The sequence below is a fragment of the Diadema antillarum genome, unplaced genomic scaffold, assembly GCF_040938485.1.
Source record: "Diadema antillarum isolate AM-2024a unplaced genomic scaffold, OU_Dant_1.0 scf00000072, whole genome shotgun sequence".
Taxonomy (NCBI): Eukaryota; Metazoa; Echinodermata; class Echinoidea; order Diadematoida; family Diadematidae; genus Diadema; species Diadema antillarum.
The window spans coordinates 484,342-500,770 of NW_027270961.1; the positions used below are offsets into that span (position 1 = coordinate 484,342).

The window sequence follows — 16,429 nt, forward strand, 5'->3', positions numbered from 1 at the left end:
GCATTTTCTATCAGGTCTACAAGAAAATTGCAAAGAATTCAAAAAAAAATGCAACTACTGGCCTTTTATTTGCGTCCAATATCTGCTGATTGTATTGGAAGCACCTGAGGGAAAAAAAATGAAATGGCTGATATTTTGATTTGATTTGTTTTGATTTCTATATTCCTTTTTGCACAAGGATATAACAGAAAGCCAATCGAGCAAAGTTCTTGAGTAATACCTTAACAGTGAATTACAAGGACATTGGTTGATGAATAAAATGAAGTTAATAAAATTGTTTTTCTTAATAGTGCAAAACGATTTCGAGCAAGTGTCTTTACATGTTAGATAAAATTACAATTTTACGTACCAGCTGTTAAAAAAGACAATTACACATAACTATGAGCGATAAGAATGCAGGTGACCATTATCGTAAGCACAGAGGACAATAGAATCGCTTTGTTTTGGATATCCCTGCCATTTCAAAACCAATTTTCATCAAATAAGCATTGAATTCCTCTTAGAATTATATCCAGGCCCCCTACCTTCATATTTCTTTAGAGGTTCGTCATTATGTAATACACACACGCATACACACACACTGAGAACTGAAGCCCCATCGCATACAAAACCCTATCATTCCCCATATGATTTACTTTATTCTAGTATACAGGGTTAGATGCACACTGTCAGTGAAGACAAAAAAAAAAAACAATAGAAAGGTTGCTCTAACAGGTGGGATGCCTCCTAATAGGTCTGTAGTGCATCATGACGATTTGAGACATCACATGGCTAGCGGGAAAAAGATTAGTAACATTCAAAATTATTATCCATGGTTCATTTCCTTCATATGGCATGTAGGCCTATAGATATACTGTATATCAGTATATCTTGCAATGTCCTTGTAATCCTCAGATGTTTGCACTTTTAGACGGGTTGTATAGAAGTAAGCGCATGCATCTCCTTTCATTCTAATCCAGACAGGTTTGGCGTGATCCCTGATCAATTCTTCCATGACGTACTGGTGCTGGTAAAAAGAAATGATTACACAAGGAAAACAAATCAGTTGGCTTTCCAATACAATGGACTTAACTGCTCCCTAGATTCTGAAAATGAATGGATAGCAAAGGAGTTGACTGAATCCATAAGCAAGTTCAAATTAAAAGGAATGACAGAATCCCTTCATCACATTAGCACTAAGGTGTCTTGCGTCAGTTTTTACTTACTTTGATGAATTTTCTGGAAATAATTCAAGTCTTTTTTGTTGTTGTTGCTTCTTTCTTATTCATCATCATTATCAAGCAGAGTTACGACCATTACTGTATCCTTTGTCTCTTGGGTGAAGATTTTCACATCTGTAATTTACACTTTCAGCAATATTTGCAATAAATCAATTTTTCATATTTATTTTAGCTAATGGATTTGATTCGGCAGTCGGGAGTACGTAATCCCCCCCCCCCCCAACAAACAAACAAACAAACAAACAAAAGAACTTAAAGCATCTAAAATCTGCATTTTATAGAAACTCATGTACATGCCCTTTAAGTTCACAATATTCATTGATTTGGCTCTGCAATTTTGAGTAAATGTACTTACTTGATTTCCACTTTCCACATGGGTAGTATACAGTGATGTACTATCCCCAGTTGATTTACTCTGCTGACTGCACCATTCCTCGTTCTCTGCTAGCAGAGGTAATGTCTTGCAGAATTTAAACAGTTGTCAGGACATCATCGTCACCCACTTTGGTGCCATCGGCATCCCTTTCCAAGACATCCTAATGGGCTTTACATTCAAGTTTCACCACCTGTTGAGTTATGAAGAATTTACAGGGAATAAAACTGAATTTCACTCAAAATATAGTCAGTAACCCATCGTCATTCACATGAAAGATACTTCATAACTTCGTAAAATTAAAGATACAGTGAGTTGTAATACCCGTGAGTTTAGGGACCCTGTGGAAGAACAGACATATTTTGATAACTGAACAGGCAATCCCAGGTTTCTTCTGTACGTATATGCAATGTATATGAAATAAAAACAAACAAACAAACAAACCCGCTAGGCCGAGTTTACCCATAACTACGGTACCGGTAATCTGTAGAGCGTAGGAATATTGTAACGTTAACAACACTAACACGTACACGTTACAGTTAGAGCGTTCCCCGTTCCAGTAACGTTAGATTTAGAAATAGAAAACTAAAACAAACGAGCAAAATCTCTCAGGGCGTAGCCTATTTCTACGCCTACTACAGTTTTACATTAAACGAGGGCAATTTTGCAATAAATCTTGTTATTCACCGACTTAGCAGACTTAGCAGACTTACCGCTTTCATGCAGGCCGGCCAGGCTAGAACTTTATCGCTTCGACGCCATCTTAGCTAGATCCGCTCCTTCAGCTTTATGCAGTACCGTACGACAGTACAGTCAGTGCAGTCGATCGAGTCGTAAGGACAGTGTAGTGGACGATACCAAGCCTCTAACGAATGCGCACACTGTAGGCCTACGCACATCACGCTGCTAGGGCAGCGCCAGCCAGCCAATCAGACAGAACCATCCGTACAGGACGTACGCGCACATCTCCTTTCCCGCCAATTGTGCATTGATTATGGTCATAATTATGCATAGCACGAGTGTACGCTAGAAGCGCACGCACAGGGCACCATGCGTGCGTTGTGGCCGCGGCCGTCATGTCGCATGCGCTGCTGACTTGTAGAGTACGAGTAGCACAGTGTTTATGTTAAACATGTGCGGTGTTTAGAGCGTGTTTACGAGGCGTTCTAAATGTAAACGCGTCTGTTTACCCTAACAGTAGAAGTGTTTAGGCCTAACCAACAAACATTTGGGTAATGCCCTAAACCATGAACGAAATTATTAACAAAGGCAACTCCCATTTTTTTTTTCTAGCAGTTAAAATATAGAACTGTACATGCGAAACCAAAATATAAATTTATTACAGTTGAATTACATATCTTTAGGTTATCCTTTTTCCTTATTGATTAGGCATTTCCATGAAAGGCCTAAAACATGAATTATTTCATAGTGCATCTTGATGTCGTAACTGTTTCCACTTTCTCGTGATAAAAGGAAACTGGAAATTGCAATTTAAACACCATTTCCAACACTTCTTCATATATATGGACATAGCCAGAATAAACACTCCAACTAAACACTCCAAGCTAAACACTTTAACTCTCAATACTTTACACGTGCTATACACACCGGGTGTTTAGATGTTAAACAAAGTGTTTAGATTTTTAACACTGTGTTTAGTTCATAAACATGTCGCATGTCGCATTTTTTACAGTGTAGAGGCTACCCTGGGTAAAGAAGAAGACCTCATTATGAATAATGCATTTTACACCACAGATGTATATCACGTGATCAATACATTCGATATATTCATCATGGCGCTACAACTGCTATAGCTCTATATGCATTCATCTAGTACACTCAGAAAAAAAAAGAATATTTTATGATCATCTCCAGAAATGTTTCTCAGGGTATATTGGAGACTGGCCAATCCGAAAATAGTTTATGGCTGCGTGACAACGTTTTTATCATCTCCTGTTTCCATTGTAACTTCCAAGGGCGGGAATGTGATTAATGTTAGTTGGTGGATGTATTTTGAGTCCACATCAATATAAAGCGACGTTCGATCGAAATGTATGTTTTGTTTACGTTGCTGTTCAATGGTTCTTTACTCTTTGTTGATTGTAGTGAAAGAAACTCATTCTCTCATTCGACAGGTGGGGAGAGGATTGTAAGGATCTGTTAATAATTGATCCCGTCGGCTGAGTCCCAAACCGGGTGCAATCGAAATCAACTTAGGGGGGATTCGAACCGAATTGATTGCGATCATTATTTGGACGTAGTTTCTTCTTCATTCACGAGGAAACGGACAATGGAACCATTGAACACGGGCTACACGCATGGCGACATTTTCAGCTCATACCATTGATCCTACACAATACACCTTACACCTTCTAATCATGAATTGCAAGACAATGGTTATGTAGATTATTTCGGAAAGTTAAAATGTAAATATATGGCCAACAGCTATAATTGAAGCCGCGATCATGGGACTACGCATGAGGAGCATAATAAATAAAGACAGGTTTTCGTTTGTTTGTTTGTTTGTTTGTTTGTTTGTTTGTTTGTTTTTTAGAGTATCTCGCCGTACAGGTTATCTATGTCACCTTTGAATACATGCTCCAAAATCCTCGAATAGGGATGGATCCTAAAGACATGGATTTTTTCCGTGTTATCACCGTTTGGCTTGATACAGTGCTTTCATAATTATAATTTTCTCTCTGGGCAATCATCAAATAACTGCGTCCTTCGAGCGACGAGGTGGTCGTATTGTAGGATTATCTGCTCAAAGGGGTGAACAATTGTCTTCAACGCCACCGCGACCAAACGACTGGAACAAGACATTCCACAAACAAGGGAGTCCAACTAACAGAATGTTGGCTTTCGTGCCAGTGCCCCCGCGAAGTATCGATCGAGAGATAGCGATCAAAGAGAAGGGGCTATACTCTAAGTCAGCGTAAAAGGAGATCGGGATTATCTAGATGCAATCGATAAATGACTACACGGTAATCGTGACCACAGTCCAATGACGTACATTTTGTACATCAGAGGAACAAGCAATGAGGTGTTACGCTTCTAAGAGACTCACAACCTCACCTATAGCCTGATGCTCTTATCATTGTCATGTATAGTTGGACACGCCATCTTTCGTTCGAAGATTTCTACGGTCACCTTACTTTGATGTTGTTAAACGTTACAGAAGAGAAGAGAGGGAATATTGGTTGGATTTCTGTTGACAAGCTGATGTTTGCTGAAATACCCCTCAGGGATTGTCGGCCGATCACCAAGACAGCAGCGCAAATTGTATGCGCAGCCCTGACATGCAATCAGTTGGCCGTAGCACACTGAACCCGGATGAGGTCTGTGCAGCTTATCGGATCTACGGATGAGTCCCTGAAGACATTCAGTTTCCAGGAGCTCAAAGTTAATCTCGTATATACATGCAATTGGAAACATTCCAGGAGGAATTCGTCGAAGAACGACCAACACGACCAACTCTTCCTCAAAGCAAAGGAAATTTGACGAGCAGACAGCCTCATGTCAACAAGTGTGTCTGCCTTTACACGATAAAACATGACAGCTCTTCTTGGATAGATGTGACATCATCGGAAATGAAGAAACGGTGATGTTCTGAGCCATAAACTGTCTTAAGACACACCATTGGTCATCTGCGGGACTGGGGACTACACATTCCTTTTACTCGTCATTTCCTCCAATGAATGAAATCGAGTGTGGAATGGTGTCAGAGTCATCACACAATGCACCTCTAGAATCATCTGCAAAATGTCGGCAGACGTTCACTCGACAAGACATGCTCGGCTCGTCAAGCTCAAGGTATCAGGAAGTGCACTTCAGTGCTCATTGAGTCTCACACGCCTTTCTTGTTCGTAACTATTCAACTGATACCACTCAATACACTTGATTCCGTATGAATTTTGAATGCCGAGCTCATTATCGAAATCATGTTAAGAAACACAAAGCTGCGAGTGTTTGTCATAATGATGATAAAAAAATAGATACAAAACTCCTTGTATCATCATTCCTCAAAATGATTATAGAAATGTTATCTTTAAGACTCGAGCCGTATAAATATAGTGTCTTCGTAATCCAAATTATCATTCCTTTTTGTTCCTAATATTCCATTTGATACCAAGTTGTCGATGGGCAAATAATTCAATGGCTGGAGACATGATATTACATAATATTTATCATACCTATCATGGTATTTACAAATAAACTACTGTAACCACATTCAGTTACAGTGATCACATCGAAGAAGAGATACATTCATGAATGGATTACATCGTTATCACTCGTGTATACGATTTTATGATGTTCCATCAGCCGTCTTAGCATTTTCACTTACATCACTGTCTTGAAAGACTCACACATTTAAAATGAATTTCATCCGTTTCAACAGTGTTCTCCTTAATCATGTCTATTTTCAACGCGAAACAATTTTGTTTACCCTTCCTTGCTGAGATTTTAGTCAATGTTCGATTTCACTTTACATCCAAACATACAATGGAGTGCAATCGTACATTGATGGATATCGTTGGTTATGCCAAGGAGGCGAGGTTTCATACTTCGCTCCCTGGGTATACCCAAGTTGACCCAATCTTGGAGTATTCCCGTGTTGCTGTCAGCGGCACACCTGACAACGTTATCTTTGCTACCTCCCATGTCTCGGGAGAATCCGTGTATCGCCTAATGTTCGGCGACATTCTCGCCCGCCCGATCGAGTTCATTCGTTTTCCGTGTTGCCGTCGTCGTGACATGCTAAACATGTTTGGTCTCCCATTCCGTCTGTCGTGTCAGATGTAATCTGACATTTCGCGGCACGCCGTAGAGCTCTGCAGGGGTGTAATTTGATTTCGTCGAGTTATCGCAGGACCATAAGATGCTAGTTTGGCAGCGCGTCTCTCCGGTGGCGACTTCTGACACCTGCGCGGTAGTTTTCTCACGCAGGCAAAGCCTAATATAAATCTGCTGCCTCCACCCCACTTCCAGATTTTGCCACTTGAGAAATCACATCGATGTTTTACATATTGCTTAATCTTGCATATCCATTGTCTTACACGCAGGAAGTCCATATGCCTACCAATGATGGCGCAAGACTTTGTTTTCCTCTATGTCATATTACTGTCTGTATCGTCTTACAAAATTTTTCCTGTTGGTCCTCACTCACACTGGAGCGATATTGACAGCTAGGTTTTAGATTACATAGACTGTTATAGCGCTTTTTGGTACCCCCTCTGAAATTTTAGCAAGTTTGTCTGGCGATGCCGTTAGGGATCAAAATGGCACGTATGAAATTCCTGCCCAGAGAGCCAGGTGTGAGAAAATATTTTACTGAATTTCTTGTCGTTTTATTGTAATGTACGATTATATATTAGGTTTTCGTCCACTCGCCTGAAGATAAAGACTTTTCAGTGAAATGATGACAATAAAGAATGATCCAAGATGATGATGATGGTGTTGATGAAAAATTTTAACTAGGTAGGGTCCTATAATGATTTACCTTGGGTAGCTTCTTCAGTGAAAGCACTACACTGCCAGAGCGCTCTGCCGCATAGTTAACCTACGGAACGTTATAAGTGCCACCGAGGAGATGAGACAGTTCCTTGTCTTCTCGACTTCTTCGGCTCCGAGAAGGCGAAAAGACGAGATGTGAGAATCTCGTCACCTCGTCCTCGTGGGGTCCGAGAAGGCGAGATACGAGATCTCGTCTCCTGGACTCCTCGGAGTCAGAAAATCTCGGGTCCGAGCTTAGCGAAAAGACGAGCTTTGGAATCTCATCTTCTCAACTATTCGGGTCCGAGAAGGCGAAAAGACGAGATGTGAGATCTCACTTTCTCGATGGCATGCCTCCGTATTAACCCCTAGTCCTATGGAAGAGGTGTCAAAATATCCTTGTCTTACATGGGGAAGGGGGAAATGATTGTGGGTCAAAATCTCGTCCCAGAATGGAAAGACCAGGCAGTAACCACGACGCCACACTTACGTTTACATCAGTAATTGTACGATTTCTTCTTCTTCTTCTTCTTCTTCTTGTTCTTCTTCTTCTTCTTCTTCTTCTTCTTTTTCTTCTTGTTCTTCTTTTTCTTCTTCTTCTTCTTCTTCTTCTTCTTCTACTTCTTCTTAGGGTAATTTGCCTCCTTCAATCCTGAAGATTCTTGCAGATATGCATATCTGCCGGTTCGTTTGTTTGTTCATTATCTTTTTTTAAAACTGACCACTTCACGGGGATTTCACTGTGCTCTTTACGAAAGAAGTGAGAGGGTTTTTTTACGTGCATAGGACATAGCTCTCCTATACACATGAGACCGACGGCTTGTAAGTCTCCTACGAAAGAAAGCTTAAAAACGACGATAAAGTGCTTTGCCGTAAGGCGCTGTACTGCCTGGCTGGCTGCGGGATTCGAACCCCACGGAAACCCCGCTCAGCCACGACAGCTCCCCCTTGGCGTAAGATCGTAACCAGTAACAGTTATGTGTTAATAATGACGTTCGATACACCAAACGTCATCTCCATCACACGCTAATATCTCGCAACTCAAACCTTCGAACTGACGTCGTGATTGAAATGAAAACAGTCAAAACAATTGAGATAAAAATCTTCATTTCATGAGGATATACGTGCGATAATGTCTAATGTTTTTCCTACAATAATTTTTACCATTTGTTTTTCAGCTTGCCGGGCCTGCAGCCGGGAGTTACGATGGCGGCCAGAAGATGTCCACTCAAAAGCGCAAGGTATGTACAGCTTCTAATCAATGCTAACCTGTTACTATATTTCAGTGTATTTGGCACGGAGTCTGGAGAACGCTCTTCTTGATCCAAACTCACAGCCCATACAGTTTATGTTGGTAAAAGGTTTATGTTTCAAACGGTGCGTACCAACCTGCATAAAATGGCTTGAAGTAAATCGATGTCGGTATATGTGAATCTATTTTACTTCTGTTGTGATCATGCAAGTAACAACGTATGCAGTGAATATATTTGTGCTCTTTTATTGTCTCGCCAAAGGTGTACACAGAACTGGTAATTTTATCATGTAGTATTAGGCCTATGTAGGATTTCGGAGAAGAGCCCACCAACCTTTATTGAGAATGTGTACAAGAGGTTCAATCTATAACGTATCAAAAATTGTGTTATTTTATTTTAAGTTATCACAAATAATTCAGATTGTGACTGACAAACAGCAAGCTAAAATAGGAAGAGGCGGAGAGAAAGAAGGTGAAAGTGGTCAGTCGATACTGGAGAAAAGAGATCCTCGCTCGGCTTGGCCTGCATCCAGAGGGTCAATCGACCTGAAAAGCAAGACTGACCTGTTCGTTGAAACAAAAACTAAACCGGGTGGGATACGTGCGATTTCGCCACAAAGAAATCCGTGTCAATCGCGTGGCCAAGTTCATGCGGCCAAGGGAATTAGGGTACAAGGCTTTTTAGTGGTATCGCAAGTTTTTGAACCATGTGCAAGGCATCAGTAGGAAGGGATATGTCGCGTAAGGCGGTCACGTCACACAGAAAGTTCATTATTATCTTCCAGGGGGTTAGACCCCACGCGCTCGTGAATCTGTCCCCGGGCTTTCCCCGTCACTCACCCGCCGTGCGTCCGGCGATGAGTAATTACCATACCTCCCACAGCTGATGCGCTTTTATGCCAATAAGCCCTCCATGGAAGAAGGCTGTATGATTTCGTTCTTTGTCAGTGTTATTGAGTCTCTTTCCAAAAATAATTGATACCATTCAATTCCCTCGGGTCTGATACAGCCTGTCTAGTGTATCAGAGGACAACGGATCGGCAGTCAAATTGTGTACTAAATCAGAATCCACTCATGCCCGTATATGCAGCTTCTTTAGGAGTTAACACCAATATCGTCTCACCGACATTCTATTTGTTAGTGAAATGGATTACAAGAAGATGATCAAATTCAAGCACTGCTGTTTTAGCCTCGTTCTAAGCAACGAAAATATCCAATATGTTTCTCTCTTCACCTTATCTGCACTTGAGTCAAGTCTACTTATATTTTATGCATCTATTGATATCCATGTCAAATAAATTGATATAGTGCTACGATACTTGACACGTGTATTCTTCCCTTTCCTCTGTAAATTCAGTTTCTACACTAAGCTCCTCTCTATCAAATTAGATAATGATATGCAAAAGCCGTGGCTGATATCTTTCGGACTGTAATCCACACTGGCGATTCAAAGTCTCATCAGATATGATTTGAATGGTATGTGAGTAAGGTCAAAGAGTTAAAGGGGGGGGGGGTATCCTCCTGGTGGTGCGAGTAAGCCTCCTGCATGGTCCAAAAGTTTCTCATAGTGCACGTTAAATCAACACAATTAAGGTATGAAAAAGATTTCACAAAGCGATAATGCATTGGCAATGACTGTAACTGTAGCAATTTCGTTGGTATCACGCGCGACAACGTCTGAAAGAGTTCCCACGCCAAATCAGCGTCAGAAATCTCCGAAAACCGCCAATAAATCATTCATCCCACGCGGGAGGTCAATTCATAAGCATGCCATGATAAAAACACGCCATATTGGATTTATCATAAGTTTTTATGAATTACCAAAGGGCATCACCTATGGATAGTCGTTATTCTAGACCCCCTTAACATATAACTTCGTGCCCCCTCAAGTAAATGCTATACGCCCTCTATAGTACATGCCATGTGATCGGGCGAGATGGATCAAATTTCGCAGAGTGCATTAGTATATCAGCATGAATATAGCTGCGACTGCAATGACTGGATCACTGTTATGTCCAATGTACGCTGTATTTTTACAAACGTATACGATCATTTTTGAAGATGAATAGAGCGGATTGCAAATCAAGAGGTCAAAGTTCATCGAGTCAAAAATTAAAGACTGCACAAGTGAAATATATTATGTACCGGTATCAAGACAAGTTCTTGTGATGGTCAAATTCAGACATTTTCCTACAATTGTATTTTCACGAATCCTCTACTGATTCATGTTTAAGTAAATCTAATCAAAAATTGTCTATTGCGCTGTATAGCAGTTCAATAGGATATTGAGAAGAGATCAGTTACAGGACAATCTGAACGTCGAATTTGTCTTTTTTTTTGTAGTTGATGTTGTCTCTGTCCAAATTTCTTCCATCAATATAAGACAGTGAAGCAATATTTCACAAAATTCAGTTCACTATAAGATTGACCATGATATGCAAATACGATCAAGACGTGTGTTTTGTACGGCAACTGTCCATGTCAGTTATAGACGTGTGGTTGTGCCATATATCAACACTACACTTACAATATTATCATAAAGATAGATTGTGCTTTGATTCATACGAGCTGGCGGTGATATCAGAAGAGTATAATCTCCTATACGGTTAAACCCCCTGGGTGTCTTTGTCTGCTGGAAATGGTAGGAGTTCCATTTAAAACTTTACCCCACGTGGACTGACCGAGTGACACTCACATACTGAAACTCGACTTCGGCTTTTCAGGAGACGGCCCCTTATCTCATCAAAATTTAAAGGTAGACATCCCATAACGAGTCAGTGAATGTCGATTCACTGATATTTCAAGCGTTCAATTTACGGAATTTGGTATCGCCATTGTCATTTAATTAAATTGTGAAGATCCCACGTTGTCTTGAGTGACTGCTACAAATCCTGTCTAGAGGGCCTACAGACTTGTTTGTTAGGTAATTTGAGTAATACTATATTTCAGCAATAAATTGCAAGTGCGTAAATGTAATTGTGCCACACCACCCTTCTGTTACTTTCTCAATACAATATCCAACTGTCTTCATGAAAACTTCATTGTATTTAATGACAGCAATGATCATTATGGACGCCTTTTTGAGTGCAAGCTGATGACTTCGGAATTTGAAGAGATGATCTCATATTCCTTACTGGCGGACACTTTGTCTTATAATAAAAAAAAAAGTCGAATAACTCGATGGAAATTGAAATAAAATCACGGGGTAATCATGTTCTCCTTCTTTACTTGCAGCGTGACAAGGCTCAGGAACAGTTACGGACTCGAATGCGACAACGAATCAACGGTGAGCTATACTTGTTTTCTTATGAAGATACAACTTTCTAACGAACGTTTACGACTCATCCTAATCTTGCAACATTGATATCGAATATACCGCCAACAGTAGCCACATCACAGTCTTTATCGGCACGGTTGGACTCTAATTGTTTCATTTTCTTGAACTACATACCGTCACCTATCATCGCTTTCCTTCTGTCAGCAGCTATAAATATACACCACATTAATTTCATGACCGTCTTTTGACAACGCTTTACTCTTAATACAGGGAATGGTGCCTCTTCTACGCTGATTCATTCCAAGCGCCGCAGCACGCTACTCGATGGGAAAGGGGATATCAGTCTATCTGCGAGCCTTGGTAATTCCTCAACCATGGAAGTTGCTGCCAAAGATCTGCAAGGCGGCAACTACTGGTGAGTTATCAAGCCACTCGCTAAAATTTCTTTGGGCTTAAATGCGCACAAAAGAAAAATTAACCTTACATATGAGATCGAGTATTTGCATGTGTAGTTTTTAGCCCCTAAATTGTGAAACGACTTACCCTTAGAGATTCTTATATCTATAAAGCTTAGATACATTTTTTTTTTTTGTCTCAGTGATTGTATTACTTCAAGCAGCTCAGCAGCTCTCGCGGCACACAAGAGGATGTATGTATAATAGTTTTTGCGCATTTGAAATCTAATTCATGATTATGATTGTGTGCAATACTAGAAATCAGTGTAGTTCAATACTTCTCCTTGGCGTGCTCTGCAATGGTATGTTAAAGTATGTAAACAGTGACTGTTTCTTTCATGCTAAAAGGCAAGAAATGACAGAAGTTAAGCTGGAATCTATTCAAGGCAGAGTCGCTTACCCCTAACCGAATTTCCATGTCCATCGTCTATGTAGGCGAACGCAGCAGGATCGGTTAAACGCGTTCCAGAATAGTCGCTCTCCACGGATCAGCAAGAACCAGACGGTGCCGCTTCAAGAACTTGTAGATCGGGTCCTACACCGGAAGGAACAGAACTTTGGTCTAGGGACCAAGGCTTCACCAATGACCATCAGGTACTAGACCGTCACTCGACTTGGAACTCTTGTCAGTCTGATTTTTAGAAGCAGCCTTACCGACTTGTAATGGGTTGTCGAATGTGTTTAACTTGTAGTCAGGGATTTACTGTAACTAAGGAAAGTTTGTGTACTGGGGAAATTTCATTTGTATTGATTGATTGATTGATTTTATTTCCGCAAAATAAAAATATGTACATCACTTCTTATTGAATAATACAAAGAAATTATCACCAAAGTACATGAAACTGCGGCTGGATAGCCCTACTGAGCTCCGCCCTCATGGTGGAGCTGTTCTACCGAGGGGTCCAGAATCTCCTGTATCTTCCTCATACATGAATAAATACTATAAAACTATGGTGGCAGTGTACATGAACAGAAGAAGAGCAAATTGCTACCCTTGATCATGATAAGCAAAGGGCTCATCCTCATATTGAGTAACGTCATAAAAAACGGGAAAATGTCATAAAGAACAATATCATTCGTTGCAAATACAATTATGTGAATGAATTCACTCGGACAACAGATACCACTCGACTAAGTGATATTCCTATTGAGAAAAAAAAATGACCCGCTGAAAAAAGTAAATAAATAGAATATAATAAAAAGCTGAATAAATGAAGGAGAACCCCAGATCAGGATTCCGTAGAATTTAGGGGAGATAGTGGTTGTCAATGTATCTGTTGTTTATGATATCAGGTTGCTCTCTGAAAGTGTTAAAGGTTTGAGGGTTGTTGTATTTCCGATCTACCCCTGAAAGTCCGACCCATTGAATATGAGAAATCATGATGGTGCTATAATCTTTGATGAATTGAATTCTTGGTAATGACTAAAAAAGAATGTTGTTTCCTGTCTGATTCTCTTCGCCGCAGAGCTTACAAGACTCCTGTGGCCCCGTTCGCCATCCCGCAAAATTCCCTTGTCAAGTGAGTAAAACCATAAACGCTCAAGAGCTCGTCTCTCTCAAGAGTAGGGTTTTTTTTTTCTTACCAATGATTTGAATGACCTAAAATTTGTATGCTGTGCTTGCCTTACGCACATGCCATATTATGAAACATTAAAAACTCCCTTTGTATCTTTACTGCTTTACTCTATCTTTGTTAGAATCAGCATGTTAATACCAATATCTGGCAATAAAATGTGAAATTTGGCACTTAATCATATCCGTTGTTTATGAGTATGAACTAAGCATCAAAAATTACAACTGAAACGACGTGTTTGTTCTCACCCGTATTCAATGCCGCTAATCCCACACGATTATATTTCCATCCAATTTTTTGTATGATTTTTGTAGGAAAATGGTGATGATGAAGCCTATTCAGAGACCAAAGAGGGAGGACAAAGGACCATTCGTCTTGGTTCTCCAACGCAACGAGGGAGACGGAATGGCAGACTCGGCGAGGAATCACCGAAAACTCGGCCCAGACACCATGGCAGACTCCGAGGATCAACGAGACACGCAGGAAGAAGTGATGACGATGTCGAGTGCCCAGGTATTGCCGCCCGTGAACAGCGACAAGACGGCCGAGCAATCACCAGTCGAACTGAAAACATGGCGCCCGCCGCTGGATGGCATGCATCATCAACCGGCCGTTCTACCCGAGGCCGAAGATCGCTCCGTGACAAACTATCGCCTACAGCTCCAGCATGCCAACAAACTCGCCGAATCTCGCTTCGAGTTTCCAAATCGGGACAATTCGGGTATGCCATCTCATAAATCGGTCGAGGAAATGACGATGCAAAGTTTGAATCCTCTCCCACCGATTCAGTCTGTCTTATCTGGAGGTGACACGAAGGAAACAGACGGCACATCACAAACAACAGAGTCTACTTCAAACACAGACGCCAACACTGCGAAGACAACAAACACAAATGTCAACAATTCTGCCGCTGTCAGAACATCGTCCAAAGATGAAATTCTGAACATGAAGAAGGCTCATAAAGAGGCCAAACGGCAAAAGCAGTCGGAAGAAGAGTTCACCTTGCTCAGAACGCGGAAGAGATTCACGAACAAAACGAAACAATTTAAGAACGAGCTGCAAAGAGCGCGCCAACTATCTGCCATTCAGGAGGACCGTTCGTCGCTGGGAAGTGCGCGACTCGGCCGCTTATCGGGCCGCAAAGCAACTCTGTCGTCTGCCTCCAGTGCGAGTTCGCTGAGGAGTATCGATGAATCCAACGCGTCTCGACAATCGACGGACACCGGCAATATCGAAGAGAAGTCTGCGGAACCGAATCGAAGTGATTCTGAGCAGAGTAACCACACCATGCCTGCAGCACCTCCAACAACACCATCATTGGATCAGTGTGATGGTCATGATGATGTTGTTGATGCTGATCCCGATGGTAGTGATGATGAATCCATGGACCAAGAGGGCGCTATATCAGATGATGATATGGCGAGCAGACCTCAGGACGATTCCGATGAATCGGGTGAGGAGGCGGAGAACATGGAAGAAGTCATCACTGCAAACTCGTCAGATGAAAGCATCGCATCCGACTCGTCGTCGTCCTTGCCCCCGTCGACATCGGGCTCTTCTGAAGAAGCTCCGGAGAACGTGCCTCAGCCAGTGGTAGTCAAAGGAGAAAGCATCTTGGACGATATCACGTGGATAGAAGGCGATGTGCCCTTCTCAGAGAGTACGCCCTCTACGCAAGCTGATCCAGTCAGTGAACACGCGAGGTGACGAGCGCTCGAAAGTGCACGTTGTCTGCTCTGTTGTTCACTGATATCAATATTTCGTCCTCTCATTTCAGTACTTCATATTGTGTATGCTTGCATTAATGTCGCATTGTATTCATAAAAACTTTACTTTTTGGCACATAAGAAGGCCATTGTTAAGTCGTCATTACTAATTGACAGAAACATCAACTTTTGTCAGCCAAATTCATTGAAATAAATCCTTCATGCAGTTAATTCTGATTAATTATACTTACTTTCTTCCGCAGATATTCCCCACCTAAAAGGCTTTTACATAACATGATCTATGAATGCATAACCCTGGACAAGCTTTTCTGTACGCAGTACATTTAATCAGGTTAAGTGCCCCGTATCATTTTGCAAAGTAAGCAAATACCACTGAACATAGGAACTTTCAAGTATATGTCTCCCTACACAGAGATTGAAGTGTAACTGTTATACACACTGTAAGTGGAAGATGATAATGAAGATTCAGGCAGTGAAATGCTGATTATTTCCTATTGTTATCATCAGTCATAATGATCTACAGAGCAACCACGTGGATGTCTTTGTGCTTTTAATGCCGTGCTACACATTATTTTGACACTTTGAGCACAATATCAAATGAAATGATCACGGTGAAATGGACACACAAGTTTATTTTGATGCACAGTAGCTATTTTACAGTGTCTTCGTATTGTGTGGCAAAATATCATGCTAAAACTCGAGTTGAACTTACCGACAAACCCTATTCGCTTAACGAGAGGTTCATCCTTTTACACCGGGCCACGCACAAAATCACAATGTGTTGGTTTTGTTAACTACGCACTTCACTTACCGGTTCATGAAAAAGAATCTCACAGGGGCTATAGGAGAATGTAATAGGCGAATGGGTGCGCAAATAAAAGCTTCACCTCCAACACTTTGTTTTTGCGAAGGGCGCCCTCTGTATATCTATCCTGACTTATGGTCCAACATTCAGCAGTGCAAATTCTATATTCAAGACTGTGTTTCTGTGTATATTAACAATGTCTTGCATTTGAATTGTAAGAGATTTATCTCGGGTGCTACAGAAGTAATTATTT

General features: G+C 41.1%; 1 protein-coding gene across 1 annotated transcript in view; it reads left to right on the top strand.

The window, feature by feature from the left end:
* LOC139717215 (uncharacterized) overlaps window positions 1–16,223 on the top strand; it is a 34,109-nt gene extending 17,886 nt beyond the window's left edge. Inside the window, exons 2-7 of the mRNA XM_071628715.1 lie at window positions 8,265–8,327; window positions 11,573–11,624; window positions 11,886–12,030; window positions 12,506–12,664; window positions 13,537–13,590; window positions 13,959–16,223. Coding sequence (XP_071484816.1) covers window positions 8,265–8,327; window positions 11,573–11,624; window positions 11,886–12,030; window positions 12,506–12,664; window positions 13,537–13,590; window positions 13,959–15,351 — 1,866 coding nt within the window. The 3' untranslated portion in view covers window positions 15,352–16,223. The remainder of the gene's footprint in view (window positions 1–8,264; window positions 8,328–11,572; window positions 11,625–11,885; window positions 12,031–12,505; window positions 12,665–13,536; window positions 13,591–13,958) is intronic.
* Window positions 16,224–16,429: the final 206 nt, after the last annotated feature.